Source organism: Saccostrea cucullata, unplaced genomic scaffold (genome assembly GCF_032062105.1).
Source record: "Saccostrea cucullata isolate Sc308-1 unplaced genomic scaffold, CSIRO_AGI_Scuc_v1 ctg1055, whole genome shotgun sequence".
NCBI classification, from domain to species: domain Eukaryota; kingdom Metazoa; phylum Mollusca; class Bivalvia; order Ostreida; family Ostreidae; genus Saccostrea; species Saccostrea cuccullata.
Window position 1 is genome coordinate 304,630 of NW_026929665.1, and position 19,250 is coordinate 323,879.

Consider the following 19,250-nt stretch of genomic DNA (forward strand, 5'->3'; position numbering starts at 1 on the left):
GCCTCTCTGAAATTCAATTTAAGGAGGAATACTTTAATTTTAACTTGGGTTTCAGTCGCAGACGTGGCGCAGTGGTAAAGCGATTGCTCTATAATTGCTGAGTAAAGAAATAACCTTTATGTCACGGGTTACGTCTTGGAACGTGAATACCGGTCCTTCGGGTGAGACCGTAGAAATAGAGGTCCCGTGTCGCAGAAGATGCAGGCTAAAGAGAGAATTACATACCGGGTACCTTTTTTTAAAGAAACCGTTTTTTCGTTCTGTAATGGCCTTTCCCCATGCACTGAATGCTTGCATATGTCCTCTAAAAGTGAAATCAGTTCTGAATATTTACCTCAATGATCCTAATATTCACCCAGTAATCTCAATATTAACATGTGTGTATTACTGACGTCCTCCATATTCACTTAACCCTATGGAGAAAGAGGGAGCAGTGTAGATTGCCCTTTGCTCAACAAAAGCCCTTTTGTCTGCATGACAGAAATATTCTACATTAAGTAGACTTAAGTGGACTTGTAGGTTGATGCAGTAGACTTCTTCAAGTTTTGAAATATAATTTTGCTTAACTGTAAAAAAAAAAAATAGGTGGTGCATATAAATAATTTGAATTTCTAAATTTTGGCATATTTTATGCGTTGTTTATATATTATGAAAACTAGTAAATATATAATTATTTTAATAGTAAGCGATTTGATCTTAAGTGCACTTCCTTTGATTCTTATCTTCATACTTCTTTAATATACTGAAAGGAAAAAGAGACGCATAAGAAAATAATATATGAAATTTTTTTGACTATGTGGCCGAAAATTATGTTTGACTTATGAAATTATGATGACTTTAAACGACACTGCTGATATTCTTATTTCATCAACTTGTTTGTTAAAAACTTATCTCGTTTTAGAAATTGTTCAGACAAAGAGCATGCTCTTGCGTATTGAATTTCTTATGATATGATCTATCATAATCAACTAAAATGGGTGTTTTATATAAATTATTTTTTATAATTAAGCCATTTTTGAGAGAATGTTTTAATTTTCCATTCCATTATATCGGATTAATTTCCATTCCATTATATCGGATTAATTGAAATTTTTGAACCACTTGAAAATGATGAAACAACCCGTTAAGTATTGTAGGTTATTATTACTTTGCACATATTAGTGGTTATTTATACATTCGATCATGACCTCTCTATCAATGGTGAAAATGATATTTAGCCATTCATTTTCTTTCCTTTTTTACGGTTTTGTTTTCTAAAAAAATAAAATAGTGTAGGCACGTGCCTTAAGTGCGTAATGGCAGTCACGCCACTGCAAGTTATCCCTAAGTTATACATCAATCGCAATGGAAGGGTGACTGTACTGGTTTTAAACCTATCGCTCTGTAATATAAATAAGAGTACAAAAATCGTACTCTTCACAATCACTTGAAATCTAACATTACGGTTTGCAAGACTTGAGAAATTGGTAAGTTTTTTAATCAGTTTATACAGTACAGGCAACACGGATCCCGTATTTCCCGCGTCCCCGCCGCGGTATAATCACAACGCGGTATTTGGCCAGGTAGACAGGTAAACCGCGTTCCCTCCGCGGGAATTTCATCACCTACCTGTCCCCGCCGCGGTTAAATCATCCATCGATTACTGACAATTAGTATCGTAAACAAACGGGAGTTATCTCCCCAAATTGTAATTTGCGAATTTTCCCTGTAACCAAAAAAAAAAAACAAACAAACAAACAAACAAACAAAAAAAAAAAAAACAAACAAACAAACAAACAAACAAAAAAACCCGTGTGTTTATTAATAAATTTTGCTATGAATAGAATTTAAACTAAGAAAAAATAAGTTTATTTTTGTTTCTAAAATTACATATCAATCTTTGAAATTGAATAGAAAATTTTATTAAATTGTTACGTCATTGCAATTTGTTAATTATTTTGTGTTATTAAGAATCTATCAAGAAACAAAATTAAATACTAGAAATTTTAATTAGTTTTTTTTTTAATCTACATATTATATGCAAAGTGTAATAAATGTTGAACTCAGACTGTTTAAGTTTCGATGAACGATTTTCAGCATTCATATGAAAAAAAAAGATGTACATCTTTTAAAAAATGTACATCTTCATATTGTTTATTAATTAATTTCGATTTATTGTATATAAAATGAACAGGCTTTTTCTTAAAGTGTCAAATTACCGGAAAACATCCGATGACGAGCATTTGCAGTTACATGTAGTGGGCACGTGAACTTAAATTTTCTTTACCCAAGATATCAAGAAAAAGTTCTATTCTTCTTTATTTCTCATTGTTTATGTTCTGTTCCCAAATTAAGTTAATTTAATTAATTAATTTTCTTTAATGTATTTCCGTCTTTTATATAAATGTGCAGGCATTTTTATCAAATTGTCAAATGACCGGGAAGCATTCGATGACGAGAGTTAACTTTGAGCACGTGAACTTTATACAAGAGATCAAAAAAAATATCGTTTTTCACCTTCACATTAACATGTTTTACTTTTTAATACAATGTCTTTCTTTTCTATATATTCGATCAATGCATACTATCTTTGCAAGATATATAACTGTATTCAGCGGCAGCTCACACATATTGGTCCGACCAAAATAATTCCATCATGATAAGTAGATACAACATTATTGTTCATGATAAGAGTAAAGTTGTGTATGTCATACGTTAAAGAAATCAAAAATAACGTCAAAATATCATTAGAAAGTCACTTTCCCCCCGAAATGCAAATAAAAAATATCAATATTCCTACGCTCGCTCCCTCCTCAGCCTTTTTTTTTACGTGTTTGATAACAGAGAATAATTAGGTCATTCTTCGATTCATATCTTTTCACCAATGAATTGATAATACTATATCAACAATTGTATTAAGTACATGTTTATAGTCCGTTAATTATCATACAATTTGTTCTTAAAGAAAAAATTAATCATTCTGTGTGTGTGTATTATTAAATGACGGAATTTTCAATCCCTGGCCTGCTCGTGTGTACACTTTGTAAACTGTAGGGTATGTGTGGCAAAACGAGAACTGCATGGGTTGGAGATTCGGGTTCGTGTTGAAGTTCAGCATACCATTATATATAGAACTTGAATAATGTAAGTAATTTCTGCGACAAATATATTAGTATATTTCAGTTATTTTCAAAACAAAAAAGGTTTTCCATGTTTTCAGTTTAGAATTTTCCGACCCGGTCCTGATTTTCCCAACCCGGCCATTTTAAACACAAGTTGTTGCAGATGCAAATGTTAGAACAAACTATATAAAGTTCAACAGGGATTGTATAATTTTTATTAATCAGAATTCGTATTTATATGATCTAATTAAGAAAAGAAAGTTTTGTCTGACACCGTAACTTCTCGGCAAAACAAAACGTGTTTCTCCGAGCTCGCTGGATGCGTGTGACAGCTCCATTGCACGTGTGTAGACCAAGGCTACAGGTACATGTAGGCCTATGTGTACTGTTTGTTAGGAGACTGGGTGACCGTAATGCTATGGAATCACGATATTTACAACAGTTCCATAATTAGACAGTGCAGTTTTTTTTTATTAACGTCATTATACAGTCCAGTCCAATACGAAAATTCGTAATATTACGAAAAAACGTAAGATTACGAGAAAGCGTAATATTACAAGTAATCGTAATATAAAACTTAATATTACGATTTTTCGTAATATAGTTAAATTACGAATACACGTAATATAGCAGATGTAAGAGACTATATTACGATTTTTCGTAATCCAAGACAAATTCAAGCATTGCAAGCAATTGAGTGGCTGGTAGCAAAGTATGACGTTTAATACGAGATGTCAAGGGCGATAACTTGTACGACGCTTACTGAGATTTTTTAATTCTGTGTATTTCAATAAGAATTGCACAAACAGTTGAATTATGAGACGAGGGTGTGATTTTTAGGGTAGACTTCGGAAGAAAAGTAGGGAGTTCGGGTGATATAGACCAATGTGACATGCTTAAGCGAATAGTGAAATTTACTGGAAAATTGGTCTTATCCTTGGGAAAATTCTTATAAAAGAATAATAAAAGAAATTGTCCACTCACCCATCGCTAGCGGTACTTTCTTCTTGAATTTCCATGCTTTCTGATAGGCGTAACTGACCAATCTGACCGCGTGCTATTAGTAGCCGTGGAATCTGATATATTACTGACGTCATACTTTGCTACCCACCACTCAATTTTTTGCAATGCTTGAATTTGTCTTGGATTACGAAAACTCGTAATATAGCTTCTTACAATCTGCTATATTACGCGTATTCGTAATTAAACTACATTACGAAAAATCGTAATATAAGTTTTATATTACGAAAACTTGTAATATTACGAATTTTCGTATTGGACTGGACTGTTATAAACACTGTTAAACATATTAAATCTAACAGTCGAATATCTTTGGATATGGGGTAACCCATATCTATTCTTGTTAATTTTAATATTTCTCGATTTTCGTGTTCAATAGATAAGATAGGATGTGCAGATGTAATGATAAACTTCACAGACGAAATTATAGTTTATATGAATAAATATTCAATGCAAAAATTCATATATTTGTGTTTTCTTTGACAAATTCTGTTTCTTTGTGTATTAAGTATTAGCCGCGATCATTTCCTGTGTATAGGGATTAGCAGTGCCAGAGCAGGAAACGACATGCCTTGGGGGTTTCACACCTGTCTTAGAGTACCTTGGGTAACGCTCGCTGGATGTCCTCATCGTTGTCTAGCCATTCAACAACACATTTGATTCATTGTTTCATTATTATTTCATCGATATCATTTTCAGATGCGATATTAGCCTTGGAATTTGTGTCAAATTATTGTTGCTTTTTTTTAAACGGAGTGTATAAAAAGAATAAAAGTAAAAAAAAAAACTTTTAAAACAAATTAATGAAGTATTTGATATTAATTAAATCAAATAATGATCCATTACTATGTTATTTCGTGTCTGTTTATATCTGTACCAGTTAGAAGATTGAAAGAGAGAGAGAGAGAGAGATAGAGAGAGAGGAGATAGAGAGAAGAAAAATATCACAATATTAAGGCACGTGCATGATCGTTTTTCCTCCTTTTTGATCAGTTTCTTAAGTCTAGCGAATAAAACTAACGCTGATTTATCAGTTTATTGACCATTTGTCGAATTTGTCTAAGTTTTATTGTTATTTATCGAGAGACTTGTTTATGATCCACTTTCTTCTTTCGTTTAGCATATGTACATGACATGTAATTTGAATTACTTCCCTTTTTGTCGCCAGATTACAACGACAGATTTTGGTGGTAAAATAAAATGTATTTTTGTTATAAAATTTGATTAAGAAAAACACAATATATTAAAATTGTCGAATTATTAAAAATATTTATTTGAAACAAAAAATTTAAAAAGGATTCTGTCTGCAACAAAAACTTTCTTTATTTCATGCATTTCAATTCATGAGCTACACATGAAAAAAAAACGGCTTCGTTTTACAATGTCGTAGGAAAACGCATACAGGTAATACACTCAGGTAACATCCTGTGTATATAGGTAGTATGTACACTAGACAGCGTCGTTCCCTCGGGGCTTCTCATCCGCTTCGAGTAAGCTCCACTCCACACCAAACTTACCTGAGGAAAACCGAACGGTTAGACAGACATCTGAAAACTTTAGGCATGGCAACTTGCTGATTAAAATAAGTTAATTTCTGTGTTGTGTGTTCAAATATTTTAAGGGCCCATATTTGTGTTTGTGTTTTATTTGAACCGGAGAAATCTGAAATTTGTTTATGTTCATAAACATGATTTTAGTAATTTTCGAAAAGAGCAGAAAATAGAAATACATTCAAATACTAGCTATATTATTGATATTCTGAATATAAATACCTGTGATTATTTTATTAACAATAACCCCCCCCCCCCAAAAAAAAAAAATCGTCGATATTTAGTTCATAGTCTTACAGTGCAGCGCATAATAATGGAGCAACGGTATTCCTACACTTGGGCGTGTTTTGTTAAAATTTAATTGTAATTATGTATCACTATCTATCATCGTTTTTCATGCTATTATTTATAACAGACATGTATACAGAAGTAACGGTACTTTTCTAAATGAAACCAAATGATATAATCTCGCAGATAAATAAACACATAGTTACATGTATCTGCAACTGCACGGGCTAATTGTGAACACCGGATTACAGTGCATATAAAGAGAAGCGATATCATGGCATTCTTTAAATTTTAATTATACTTTTTTAGCAATTTGAAGAACATTTGGGGTGGTATTATTGATTTTGAAAATAAACTTTAAGTTAATATATTCGATAAATTATTCGACTTTATTTCATCCTATACTGTACATGTATTACTGTTAATAAACGTTTTTGAGAATTAATTTTGAGTGACCATTGGTAAAAAAAAAAAAAGAAAGATGTTTTTTATTAAACAACTTGATAAAACTTAAAAATGAATTTTTAAAGAATCCATGTAATGGTATAAATCTATTAATATTAATGTGGTCGTAATCCCCCCCCCCCCCCCCCCCCCCTCATTTCGACACGATTAAAAATCGACAATACTTTACAGGTAAGAACATCTAAGCTGAAGAATAACGGTAGCGGGCCCCGCCGCGGTGTAAACACGGTCTCAGGTAGCACCGCGATCAAAACCCGCGACGGTGTAACGCGGAAAGGATTAAAACACCGCGGAGGGGACGCGGTCTAATACGGGATCCGCGTTGCCTGTACTGTATGTGTAAAAAAAAAATTATCAATCGTTTTAACTTAGTCCAATAGAATAAGGCAGCCGAAATGTAGCCGATCCTAGATATACGGTTAAAATTACTCTCATTGAATACTTTAATTTGTGCTTTATTTGTACTCTTTAAGAAAAACCAGGCAGGGTTGTATTAATAGGCGGCACATCGAATGTGACGAATATTTGAAATTTTATTGAAAACAATATCAATGTAGTCCAAATGGAATAATGTAATCGAAGATTTGTTTTAAAATTGCTTATTTAGTAAAATATCCTTTTGTTTCGTGTTCTTGAATTCCCCTATATAAACCATTGAATTTAGGTCAGAAACAAAGAACTGTAATTTCCAATACTTATTTAACAGGACTATAATTCACGCTGAACTGAATCCAGAAATATTTTGTCTTTCAGTTTCAAAAATAAAATTGGTGGGCAAAACACTTTTGATAGTAGTTTTCTGTCAAAATATAGAGACGTTTTTATGAAATTTTGCGATGTAAGAGTTATCTCCCGTGGCATCGGTAAATCTGCTAAACACCTTACTATCGAAATCCTAGTGAAATATTTAAAATATATACACAAAATAAAATTATTTAACAAAAAATTACTACTTTATTTTCAAAATAGAATTCATTTTCGCCTTTAAACGTAAGATTGGCAGTATTATTCAGGTTGAATACGCGTTTCCATTGATGTATCAGTGACGTCATACACCTGACTAATATTGCGTCACAATTAAATAGTTGCAAGTTTTCCAAAGAAGTTTGTAAATTCTTTGCATAAAAGCGCAAATAAAACGATTAAAAATAAATAATTTCTCTTTTTCTGTTTAATTACTTTTCAGAGTGCACTACATGTTAAATAATCATATATTTTTATATAAAATGTATTTTTTTCACGGGCGACGTCTCAGCTCAGTCTGATTAAAATCAAACCTTCACTAGCTCCTTTTTATTTTGTTTGTCGCGTGAATTAGGACCTTCACGCGACAAACAAAATAAAAAGGAGCTAGTGAAGGCTTGATTTTAATCAGACTGTGTCTCAGCTAGAAGTCCCTATTGAAAAGTAATTTTGTACATGTCCGAGAACTAATTTTTTAAACTGATTTACTAGGCTATGCGTACAAATAATTAATTGTTTATATTGAATATTTCTTATAAAATTGGGATGTGAAGAGATTTTATTTTCTTCTGATTATCAAAGAAAGATGAATATTTAGATTTACGCAACATTTAATTCAAGTCAACGGAGTTGAGATGTTTATTTCATGATATTTGTACATCCGCGGTACGATTTAAAATATTATATTAAAAAAGTGAAAAATAAGATTTAAAAAACATTTATTGAGGAAAATTACTGTTGAACTCCCCACTTCAATTTGCCACTAAAACGGAAGATTTCGTGGGTATGGAATGCCATATACGACAGCCAACTGCTTACTGCCAACTGCTGACTGCTTACTGTCAACTGTCAGCTGCTTACTGCCAACTGCCACACATATTTGAATAAATGTTATTTTCATGATATTTATGTAAATTAAAAAAAAAAGGCGCGGATCTATAGGACATTTTTTCCAAGGGGGTCACTCTGTTAAAAAAAAATCCAACCCAGAAATTTCTTGACAAGAAAAAAATACGTAAAGTCCTTTCCTAAATGTGAAAATTTATTTCGGCCGGGGAGAGGGGGTTCTAATGCGTCATACCTTCATGTGTATGACATTTTTCATACCACATAAAATAACTTTTAGTTGGTTTAGTTTGTGCATTAAATAACTTTACAAATTTCAGAGGGGTGTTCCGGACCCTCTCTCTAGATCTATGCATGTAAAACATATTTTATTTGTACAAACAAAGAGATATAAATGTTTGATCGGCGTTTTCTAAGTGGAGGGTCCAAGGTCAGTTATACCGGTAGTTCGTTTAGTTTATTTAACGTATGACTGCACACATTTTAAATCCCCCCCCCAGATCTATGCATGTGAAACATTACAGGGACGCAGCAACAGGGGGGGGGGGGGGGGGGCAGGGGGGGGGGGGGGCCCCCCCCCCCCCCAACTTTTTCCCCAACATTACCTTTACTATTGAAAATGTATATTGAAAGGATGGTTGCCCCCCCCCCCCACTTCTTACCATAGTATAATGATATCAAGGATATGTAGTATTGTGTGGGAAAATATGTAAGTGAAAGGTAGTTGGCCTTAAAAAAAGTTAGCCCCCCCCCCCCCACACACACACGAAATAGGGTTTTCGAGTTTGGGCTATTTCCTTTTTTTATTTTGCTTGTCAACTTTTTCAGGTAAGCAAAAAAAAATTTCCCTGGTTGCCCCCCCCCCCCTCACTTTCAAAAACGATGCTACGTGCCTGCATTATAACACACAGAGATATACATCTTTAATTTGAGGAAATTTTTAACTATAGAATATAATGGAAAACGGAAATTTATTTTCAAAACATCTTTCTCTGCGAAACGACAAATCTTTTTTATTATTATTCTCTCTTCAAAGGTTTTGTTGTCTCCCGGGGAGGGGGGGGGGGCTTCTTTAAAGATTAAAAGCAGAAAATAGTCATTTTATTACCTATTTTAAATAGGAAAATAAATAAAAAAGATAATAAACAATGTACTTTATCAACCGCATATATTGAATATTACATAAGATAAAACATATTGTTCATTTTATTCAATTCAATTTTACCAGGGTGACCCCCTCGGAAAAAATGTCCTGGATCCGTGCCTTTTTTTTCTTCCCTTTTTTGTGAAAATTCATATAAATATCAATACAAATATAAAATTTTTTCAAATATGTGTGGCAGTTGGCAGTAAGCAGCTGACAGTTGGCAGTAAGCAGTCAGCAGTTGGCAGTAAGCAGTTGGCTGTCGTATATGGCATTCCATATTTTTTGTTTTGTATTGTTTTTGTTTGGTCTTTTTTTTTTTTTTTTTTTTTTTTTTTTGTTAAATTTGGTGATTGAAACAATCACATACTCACATTCAATATGTAGTTAAAAAATGTGACCATGTTGGCCAATTCTAAAATGTTTTCCGATTAATGAAAGTTTTTTTAATATGCCGCCTTGCCCCACCCATCCCGTCCCGTCCCGGCTTTTTGCTTGCGATTTATAGGCTCTTAAATAATGATACTATATATGAAATAACTTATTTTCTTATAAGTATAAAATTAAATTTCATAAGATGAAAATATTGGGGAAACGGCTTTTATAGATGACAGGTTTAAAAAATTTGGATAAGGCCGAGACTGTACACATTTAAATATTTTCTGCATTTAGGTAAGTGCAAGTATATTTTCGCCAATGATAAAATTTAACTCTTTAATTCACGAGAGAATTAAAAAAAACTTTAATTGGAAATAAGATATTTAATAAAGATAAGCTGTTTACTCTCAGTTGTTGCATAATGCATGTACAAATACTTGTTTTTTTTTTAATACCGAGTATCAAGAAATCGAACAGATGTTATACATGATTGTAATCTTCATGTACGTAAAAGACATTAGTATTTTAAATACATTGTATAAACATTTGAATCCATGGATAAAATAATTTTAAAACATTTGACTAACTCAACAGAAATAAAAGACAAGCATATTTTTTCTGATAAAATTTCTAGTTTTACAGTAAAAACCGATCCCGATTGAAATAAAACCGATCCCGATTGAAAATAATGCAAAATGTGTAAAGTTATAAAACTAAAGACAACTGCCACCCATAAGACATTTAAAAAAATAAATCAAGTAATTTTTTGGCCATATTATAACAAAAGAGCCAAATTTAACTTTACAATTATAGTATTTCCTTCTTTATATAATTCCGGTCGGGATCGGTTTAATTGTGAAAAATTGTAAAACATAGGTAAATTTGACTCCTTTTATTTCTCTCAATATACGGGTGCCCACTGATTTTATTGAGTGACTCAAAAGTTTGTACTTTGTATTCATAATAACATGAGAAAAAAAATCTGTCATTGAAATGTATTGGGTTTTATAACGTAATGAAAATTGGATAATGAATTCAAAAAGTTACTTGCTAAACTCCATTTTGGACCACATATTTTTTTCTAAAGAAATATAAATTGGAGTCTTATTCATTACTAAAATTAAAGATAAGAGTCTATGGTATAAATAATATTGATAGACACATTCAGGTTTTGCGTATCCGGTACATATAAAACAAAATAAAAACGTAGTATTTTTTTTTACCCCCATGTTGACCTTTTTGCACTTAAAATTGAACACTTACCAAAAATAGGACTATTGGAGCACTAAAATTTTTTTTGATGTTGTCATGTGTAAACACTTGCTTTAAAAAGTCTATATGCAAAAAATAATAAAAATCCATGACATGCGATGTGCCACCCATTGCCTGATTTTCAGTGGACTGCCTCTTAATAAAAGAAATTATTCACCACCAAATTTTTAAAGCAAATATTACAATTCTGTTTTACTTTTGGTTTATCTCAGAGATGGAATCTGTTTTTATCAATTAACTGGCAATAATTAGACTAAAACAATATTTTCATTATTACAAAAGCTACCTTTTCGAAGTGTGCAAATTAAGTGCTAGGTTGAATATATAAGGTATTTCACAGAGCTGCAGCATCCAGCAGAATATGAATATGGCCATCAATATAGGCAAACAGCTATCGCCTAATCTTTAAAGATGTGGACTTAGTGGCTGTAATTCAGTGGTTATCTTTATTCATTTTATAGGCAAAATTAAAGAAAAAGTGAAACATGAATAACTTGTCTGTCAACACACAGGCTATGCTCGCAGCATTGAGTATTGGTCTCTTTGTTTATTACGTCATCAAACGAATGCGATATCGTCTGCCGCCAGGACCATGGTGCATACCACTTGTTGGCCATTATAAAAGTAAGCATTTTTCTATATTGTTTTGGATATTATTTTGATTTTTATCATGAATTTAATGCAGTAAAGAAAAACACTTCTTTTAGAGTAGATAAAGAAGAACTACAACATTGAACGTTTTTAATTATATAATTTTATTTTCATTACATATGTCATGATCAGTTTTCAAAGGGTCGAACTGCTTTCTAGCATAGGTGTGTTTCATTCTCAATAAAAAAAAATATGTATGTCGAATTCTGTCATTCAATACCTGTTAAAAAATGAAAAATACAAATTTTTGTTGTTATTGGCAATACATTCACCAATTTTCATGAACTAATGCATGTAAATTAAAAATTTTCACATGTAAAATAACATAATAATTCTGTCTGTATGTTTCAAACACTATCATATTAAAATATTAAAGTTGCTGAACTTTTCAAAAAATGATGAAAATACTATACAATAAAACTGAATATTAGTTGTATATCATCAATGTCATTACATAGTGCCCACATTCTTTAAATATCAACTTTCAGTTTACTCTTCTGTTGAAATGCACAAGAAAGTTGCGGAGCTCTCCAAAGTGTACGGTCCTGTTGTGCGCCTGTCTTTCGGTAAGATGTAGTTTAATTCCTGCAACAATTTTAAAAAGAAAATGTTGAGTAAACCGACTTAAAATTATTTCCTATTCTTATAGGCTATAGTTATATAATATGAAACACACATCGTTTGGTATGTCAAAAAAAAAACCCAATGTAACTCAGATTAAAGGATCACTTCATTATAAATAGGGATTTGACCTATAGGACCGGGCTTGGTTTTTTCTCTACAAAAACCTTGTCGACTTCCGTTCTGATTAATGGCATTAAGCTGAATACATATAACAATTTGTCCTAAATCTTTTTTTCAGCGAGTAGAGGTAGGAGGAACCCTTTCATTGATTTCCCGAGTTTGTTATCTCAAAATGTAATAATTGATATTTGTCTTAACTTCTCAATGTGCATAATGGAAATGTTTACTGCCTCTGAAATTCTAGTCTTTGTGTCGAGGCAATTTTATCCAATGAATATAATAAAACATTCCATTAATGTGTGCAAATTATATAGACCTAAATCAAATCCAAGGGAGTACAGTAACTGATCATTATATGTAGCCATAATCAATGTTATTTTAAAAATTCTAAGGAATAGATAAAATTAGCATTCATCGCAGCTCAATGCTGCAAAGAGTGCCTGTATTGAGTAACGCAGAGTGAGTTGTTCTTGTCCTCGGAGAAAGTGTGCTTATACTGAGGTTTGTTCCGTCTGACTGACAACTGTACATTGGATTTTAACGATTTGATATCTCTTTACTGTTTCTTATATCAAGAATGGGCATGCATAAAGGATAGAAAATTGAAGGAAAATACACAAGTCTATAAAAAAAATATTAAAATAGTCTTTGAAAAGGCGAAAATTTAAAATTTTAAAAGTGTGGTACTAGCTGGATTCGAACCCCCGACTTTAATTTCAACGGTGTAATATTCAGCGCACATATCGACTGAGCTAGTCTGACTATGACATATAAATTTGAAGCAGATTATCAAAATCAGGTCTCCTTATTTTTTGTAGTTTTTTTTGTGAATTTCGACCCTAGAGCAGGGGTGCCCCTAAAATATCCTTTCTCAAATTATTCCTTACATCCAAACCTATCAAAATATCACAATTTTATTTAGGGGCAGGCCTGCCCTAAAGGACTTCAAGGCCAAAATTCATGCAAAAATCAACGCTTTAACGGACAAAATGGTGTTCCGGCCAACTTTGGAGGTTAATTGTAAAGTTGTAAATAATAAATTTTAGGTATAAAATACAAATTCGAAAAATTTAGACCTATATACGGTAGAAAACAACAAATAAAGATGAATTTTAAAATGTCATTTTTTCCCGAGAAATTGTTCTCTTCTATAGGTCAACTCTTTTGTCAAAGTGAATAAATCCTTTAGCTTTATTGTCTTCTTATGTTGATTTCAAAATAGGTACACAAACTTGGATTTTCCTGAACAATAATGACGTTGTAATAGAGGCATTGATAAAAAAGAAGGCAGATTTTGCTGGAAGACCAAAGTCACCATCAAGTAATATTAATAATTAATCAATGAATAAAATTACATTTTAAAATTAAGCAGAGAAACGCACAATACAAAATGATGGTTGTAACAATAATGAAAAAAATATCAGTATATCGAATATACGAGGGGTGATCAAAATGTTCGCAAACTATCTCTATACATGTATCTACAAAACCACAATTCAGATTAGAAAGAAAATTGATTCAAACATAGCCATACACTATAAATAGCATATGCTGAATTACTCCTTGTTTGTGACGTCATAATGTGAAAATGTCCTCATTATGCAGGTCACTTGTTACGAAAAATGGTTGTCTCAGTCGATATCGTTACACAAACGACTGTTAAATTTATGGTTTATCTTTGAAATACCTTTGAAGTAGCGTATATTAATTTGTACACAGTTTATAAAAACAAATGACTCTCTATAAATTCAACCAAGGATTGGAAAGATCGTTTTGGTGAAGGAAGTCAGATGTTTAAAATTGGAACTTGTTATGTTGCTAAGTTGAAAAGAGATGTGTTTTAAATTAAGCATTTTTCAAACATAAACCTCCAATTTACACTTTGAAAAATAGTTGAATATTTCAAAAATAATATAAATATCAAATACCTAAGATATCGTTTACTTTAGATTTTAAACACATTAGATACGATAAAAAGGAGGCACCCGTTCTCTATCCACCTTGAAAAAACGTCTCAACCGAACAGAAAATTTCGGTTTTGATGGTCGCAATGCTTATATTTGGAAAGGATGTTAGTATCCACCCATTCTGTTGCCCAGATTTGACCACTTCTGACAAATTAACTGTTCTTGTTATGAAAATTAACTTACATGGAAAAAAAATATAAAACTCAGAAAATTTTTCAGATTTTGTGACAGAACGCTACGATGGGGGTCATGTGACTGTCTACATCACGTGATTTGCGCATGAGCAGAACGATGATAGATGTGCATTAAAATTGGAGAGGACTAATTTAAAATATAATCAACACTGAAACCAAACATTATTTCTTTTATGGAAGTTATTCAATTAGTTCGCAAACTTTTTGATCGCCCCTCGTATTTTGTAAACGTACTGTGTATTCTTTTAGCGGCTTCGGCGGTACACAGCAACCGCTAAATCAAGTACAAATCTAAATGTTTTGCACATACCACATAATAAGAATACGAAGAAATGCACTAAATCAAATCTACGCTAACTTATTCAAAAATCAATTTCCGCAAAATATTGTACACGCTAAATACAAAACATTAACTGTTTGTGTGTGTTCTAGCTGATGTGATAACTGCTGGAGGCAAAGACATAGCGTTAAGTACTTATTCACCAACTTGGAAACTTCACAGGAAAATAGCTGGCAAAGCTCTAAGGTACGTTCCTTTTTACAAGAAAAGAAAAGACTTAAAAATGCTGAGAATATACATGGGTGACGGTATATACAGGATAAGATACATTTTGAACGTCAAAGATAAAGAAAACTTTTTTACGTTTGCCATGTTTTCTGCTAATTTTTTTTTTGCATTCAAAAGCTTTTTCGATTTCTTTTACATCATTAGAAGAAATATTTTGCTTTAAAAGGCAATATACCAATATTTGTGAGCAACATTTAATTCATAATACCATTGGAAAATTGTGACAGATGATATACCGCTTTATTCTAGGAACTATTTACAAGGGACACTTCTTGAAAATATGATACAAGACAACATGGACAAATTTCTAAATAAAATGGCACAGGAAAAAGATCCATTCAAATTTAAAGACTACGCAGATTTGATGGTGTACCACCAACTCTACACAATTTGTTTTGGACAGAAGTAGGTTTGGGAGACAAGTTCTATTTTTTCAGTGATTTTCGTTCATCAATGACACCTATATGTGCCCAAAATATTTCAAACGTGTAAAACCTTTTAATTTTAATCACTTACACATTTCTGTTCTTCAAATGTATTGAAATCAAAAATAAATCTTTTAACAGACGTCCGATTGATGACCCGGAAGTAAAAACACTTCTTGAACTAGATGAAGACCTGAATACTTCTTTGGGTACTGGATTCATAGAGGATTTAGTGCCATATCTCAAAGACATCTGCCCTACTGCAAAGTGGAAGAATTTTGTGAAAGTCTCACACCAACTAACAAAGTTAATAAGCACTAAATATAGAGACCACGTAGATACCTATAAATCAGGTAAATCAACTTTTATCAGAAGTTAGCAATAATTCCTCTATGAAAATTAGGTTAGGGTTAGCAATTTACATATAAATAATATCAAATTTTATGCAAAATTATTTTAGAATATATTTGCTGTAAAATTATTTATACAGTGTATAAAAGTACTCTTAAATGTGTAAGGAATTATTCACTTGGTATACATACGTATATAAATATATCCTTAACATTTTGAAGGTGTCAATAGGGATTTCATTGATAGTCTGTTGGCGGCAAAAGAAGAGGCGGAGAATGAGGGAGACGAATCCGCTCTGGAGAAGCTGGACGATACACGTTTAATTCAAACCATATCAGATATATTTCTAGGTAATAGCCTGTTTAGTTAGATTTGAATTCCTCGGTATATTTTTGAATACTTCTACTTCTCTAATCTAGGCAGTGGAGCTGGTTTATCATCAGGTTACATAATTTGTTTAAATCCTATTTTTTTTTTAAATTGAAAAAAAATAAGCAATATATTTCACTAAAATTGTATATTTTTCTTCTATAGCATTGTCAGTATAATTTCATTTTATTTTCTAACTCTTTTAACTTACATTTTTCAAAGACAAATCCTAAATGTGCTTTCTTTTACATTTTGAATATTCCTTCAAGAAACTAATGTAACACAATAACTACTGATTTTAACGAACGTTTTTCAAAAGCTGGTGTGGATACTACAAGATTAACAATGGACTGGTTTGTATATTTCATGACCAGATTCCCGGAAATACAAACCAAATGCCAGGAGGAAATTGACAGCGTTGTTGGTAATTTAGATTTTTAGAGCATTATATACATTTATTGAAAATAAAAAAAAAAAAATAAGTTATGTTAATAAATCACATCTTATTTAGCTTTTCCAAGCAAAATACATTTTCACAAGAAATTAAGGTGCAAATCGATATATGCATTTATATTTTAAATTTTCGAAGGAGCGAGACACCCATCAATGAAGGATCGTAATAAATTGGACTACATAGAAGCTTGCTTGTTTGAAAGTATGAGACTTGGAAGTGTTGCAGGACTTGGTGTACCTCACATGGCCATTTGTGATTCACAAGTTGGTCAGTGTTGTAAAATAATATCGCTTTTCAAAGTTTTTTCATTCAGAACAAGTGTTTTCTAATTAAAATGAAATAATCGTTGTTCACTATTTTCTTTTTATAAGACCTTTATAAAGTTATGATATTAAAAATGTTAAAAAATACTATTTCTTTTACGAACAGGGGGATATGACATTCCAAAAGGCACCACAATCTTTATAAACCACTGGGCTCTTCACAATGACCCAAAGTTCTTTAAAGACCCGAAAAAATTTGACCCATATCGTTACCTTGATGAAAACGGGAAAAAGAAGCCTGCACGACCCGATAGTTGGCTTCCTTTCTCAGCTGGCAGCCGAGTTTGTTTGGGAGAAGCGGTCGCCAAACCTGAAATACTGCTGATGTGTGCAAACCTTCTTCAGCGATTTGAAATCCGTCTCCCTGATGGGGAGAGAGCAAATCCTGAATACAAGCAGCTGGGATTTGGCACAGAGCTCCCATCTGAGTATAAAGTCATCGTAAAGGATAGGGTCATCAATTAATTATTCGTGGGATATGTTATCATTTATTGACAATATAAGAGGTTCAGAAAGAATTTCTTGCATTTGTATCAGAAAGCATGACTTGAAAGAAATGGGACTAAAAAACGCCTTGGTAACTCACCAAGTATTTTGAACAATTGGTTCAGAATTGAATATAAGGGTTTACTTCTATGGTGCTCCCGAGTCTCCGTAAAAATGTTAATGAAACGTGTTGACAATTTTTTTGCAGGTTTTCTAGCCTATCTTTGGTCCTCTTCCTACATTTTATTCTTTTTTGCTCAATTTTCATGGAAAAATTACTTTATAACGTTTGAGTTTTATGGAAAAAAAACAAGTACGCTTTTAATGGATTTAATGGTGCAAGCTGCTCCGAAGCTAGAGTTTTTTTCTCGCTGTTGAACTGGAAATAAGAGTTAAGATGTTCAATATACTTAAACAATTATGGTCTAAATGTCCATTTCTATTTTATAAATTACAATGTTTATCTAAAGGAAATGGATTTAAAACTTTATCATGTTCCCTCAAAAGTTTGAGAACACACTCTTTATCTTGTTTTTTCTTCTTTTCCTTAATTTTTTTTTATTGTCTATGAGTTTTCTCTGAAAATTATTTATCCACATGGGAGAATACTGTTGTAGGTTAATAAACATGTGTGAATGTGTAAACGCATATAAAATGAGTAAAATGACATTTGAATGAAGATATATTCGACTATATTTTATGAACTGCTGTAAAATTTGATTTATGAACAAAAATAATTTTAATAAAATGAAGGATAATGTACCCTCTATTGACTCTGAGTGGCTGATTCTAAATTTATTTACAACTTCCTTGCTTGACGACAAAATAATTTGACATTTAAAATAAATTTATTATATTGATTATGGTATGTTACAAGAGGATATATACAAAAATTAAAAATATGTATGAAAAAGTCCAGAGAACACATGCATACCAATGTGCTGAAATACTAGTATATGCATAATCTTTAACTTATAATATTCAAATATGTTTTGAAATATAAAATACCCTTGTATTGTGATATTTTGTGTTTTTTTTTATACTTCTTTTGTTCATTTTATATTAGTGATAACGCTTAATTATTATATTTTTGCCAATCAAAGTATTGAAAGGCTTTCCAATTTAAATTCGGTAACTATACAATCAGCTCAGATTACGAAGTTATTGTGTAGTATCATTGATGGAAGTATCTGAGTGTATGTAATAGACGATATTGCATAGGAATCATGAAAGAAAAATACAAAGGCAGGTATTGTCCTTAAAGATAAATCAACAGAGTGTAATAAGATTTTAAATACCATTTAGACAATTCTAATCATGTTCATATTTAGGTTACGTCAGGTTCCCCTGTCAAAATTATCTTCACTAGATACCCAGGAACGACTATTCAAATTACTAGAGATTTATGATTTTGACTACCATGTTGTATATCCACTCCAAAGAACAATCCACAAACTTAACCCGAAATGGTAGTGTCCAAATATGACTTGCATACAATTCAAAATATGTGTTGCAAAATGCATTTAGTCATACAATTTGACAAGTTTTCCGATTGCAAGGAATCATTTTTTGCTGGTCTTGAAAGTTTCAGTTGCTACATGAACTGGATGTCGGCAAAAATATATGCATTGGTGGTGCATGCGCATATCCTATAGTGGGAAAAACAGAGAAGCGAAGCACGGGCTCTTGAT

The 19,250-nt window shown here is 32.0% G+C and overlaps 1 protein-coding gene across 1 annotated transcript; it reads left to right on the forward strand.

The window, feature by feature from the left end:
* The first annotated feature begins 1,329 nt into the window (after positions 1–1,329).
* Positions 1,330–18,492, forward strand: LOC134281674 (steroid 17-alpha-hydroxylase/17,20 lyase-like). Its single transcript, XM_062764109.1, has 11 exons — positions 1,330–1,466; positions 11,489–11,651; positions 12,167–12,244; positions 13,645–13,743; positions 15,016–15,109; positions 15,401–15,556; positions 15,718–15,929; positions 16,149–16,277; positions 16,616–16,720; positions 16,886–17,017; positions 17,180–18,492. Exons 2-11 carry the CDS (start codon positions 11,513–11,515, stop codon positions 17,536–17,538), a joined length of 1,503 nt encoding a protein of 500 aa, XP_062620093.1. The 5' UTR covers positions 1,330–1,466; positions 11,489–11,512; the 3' UTR covers positions 17,539–18,492.
* Positions 18,493–19,250: the final 758 nt, after the last annotated feature.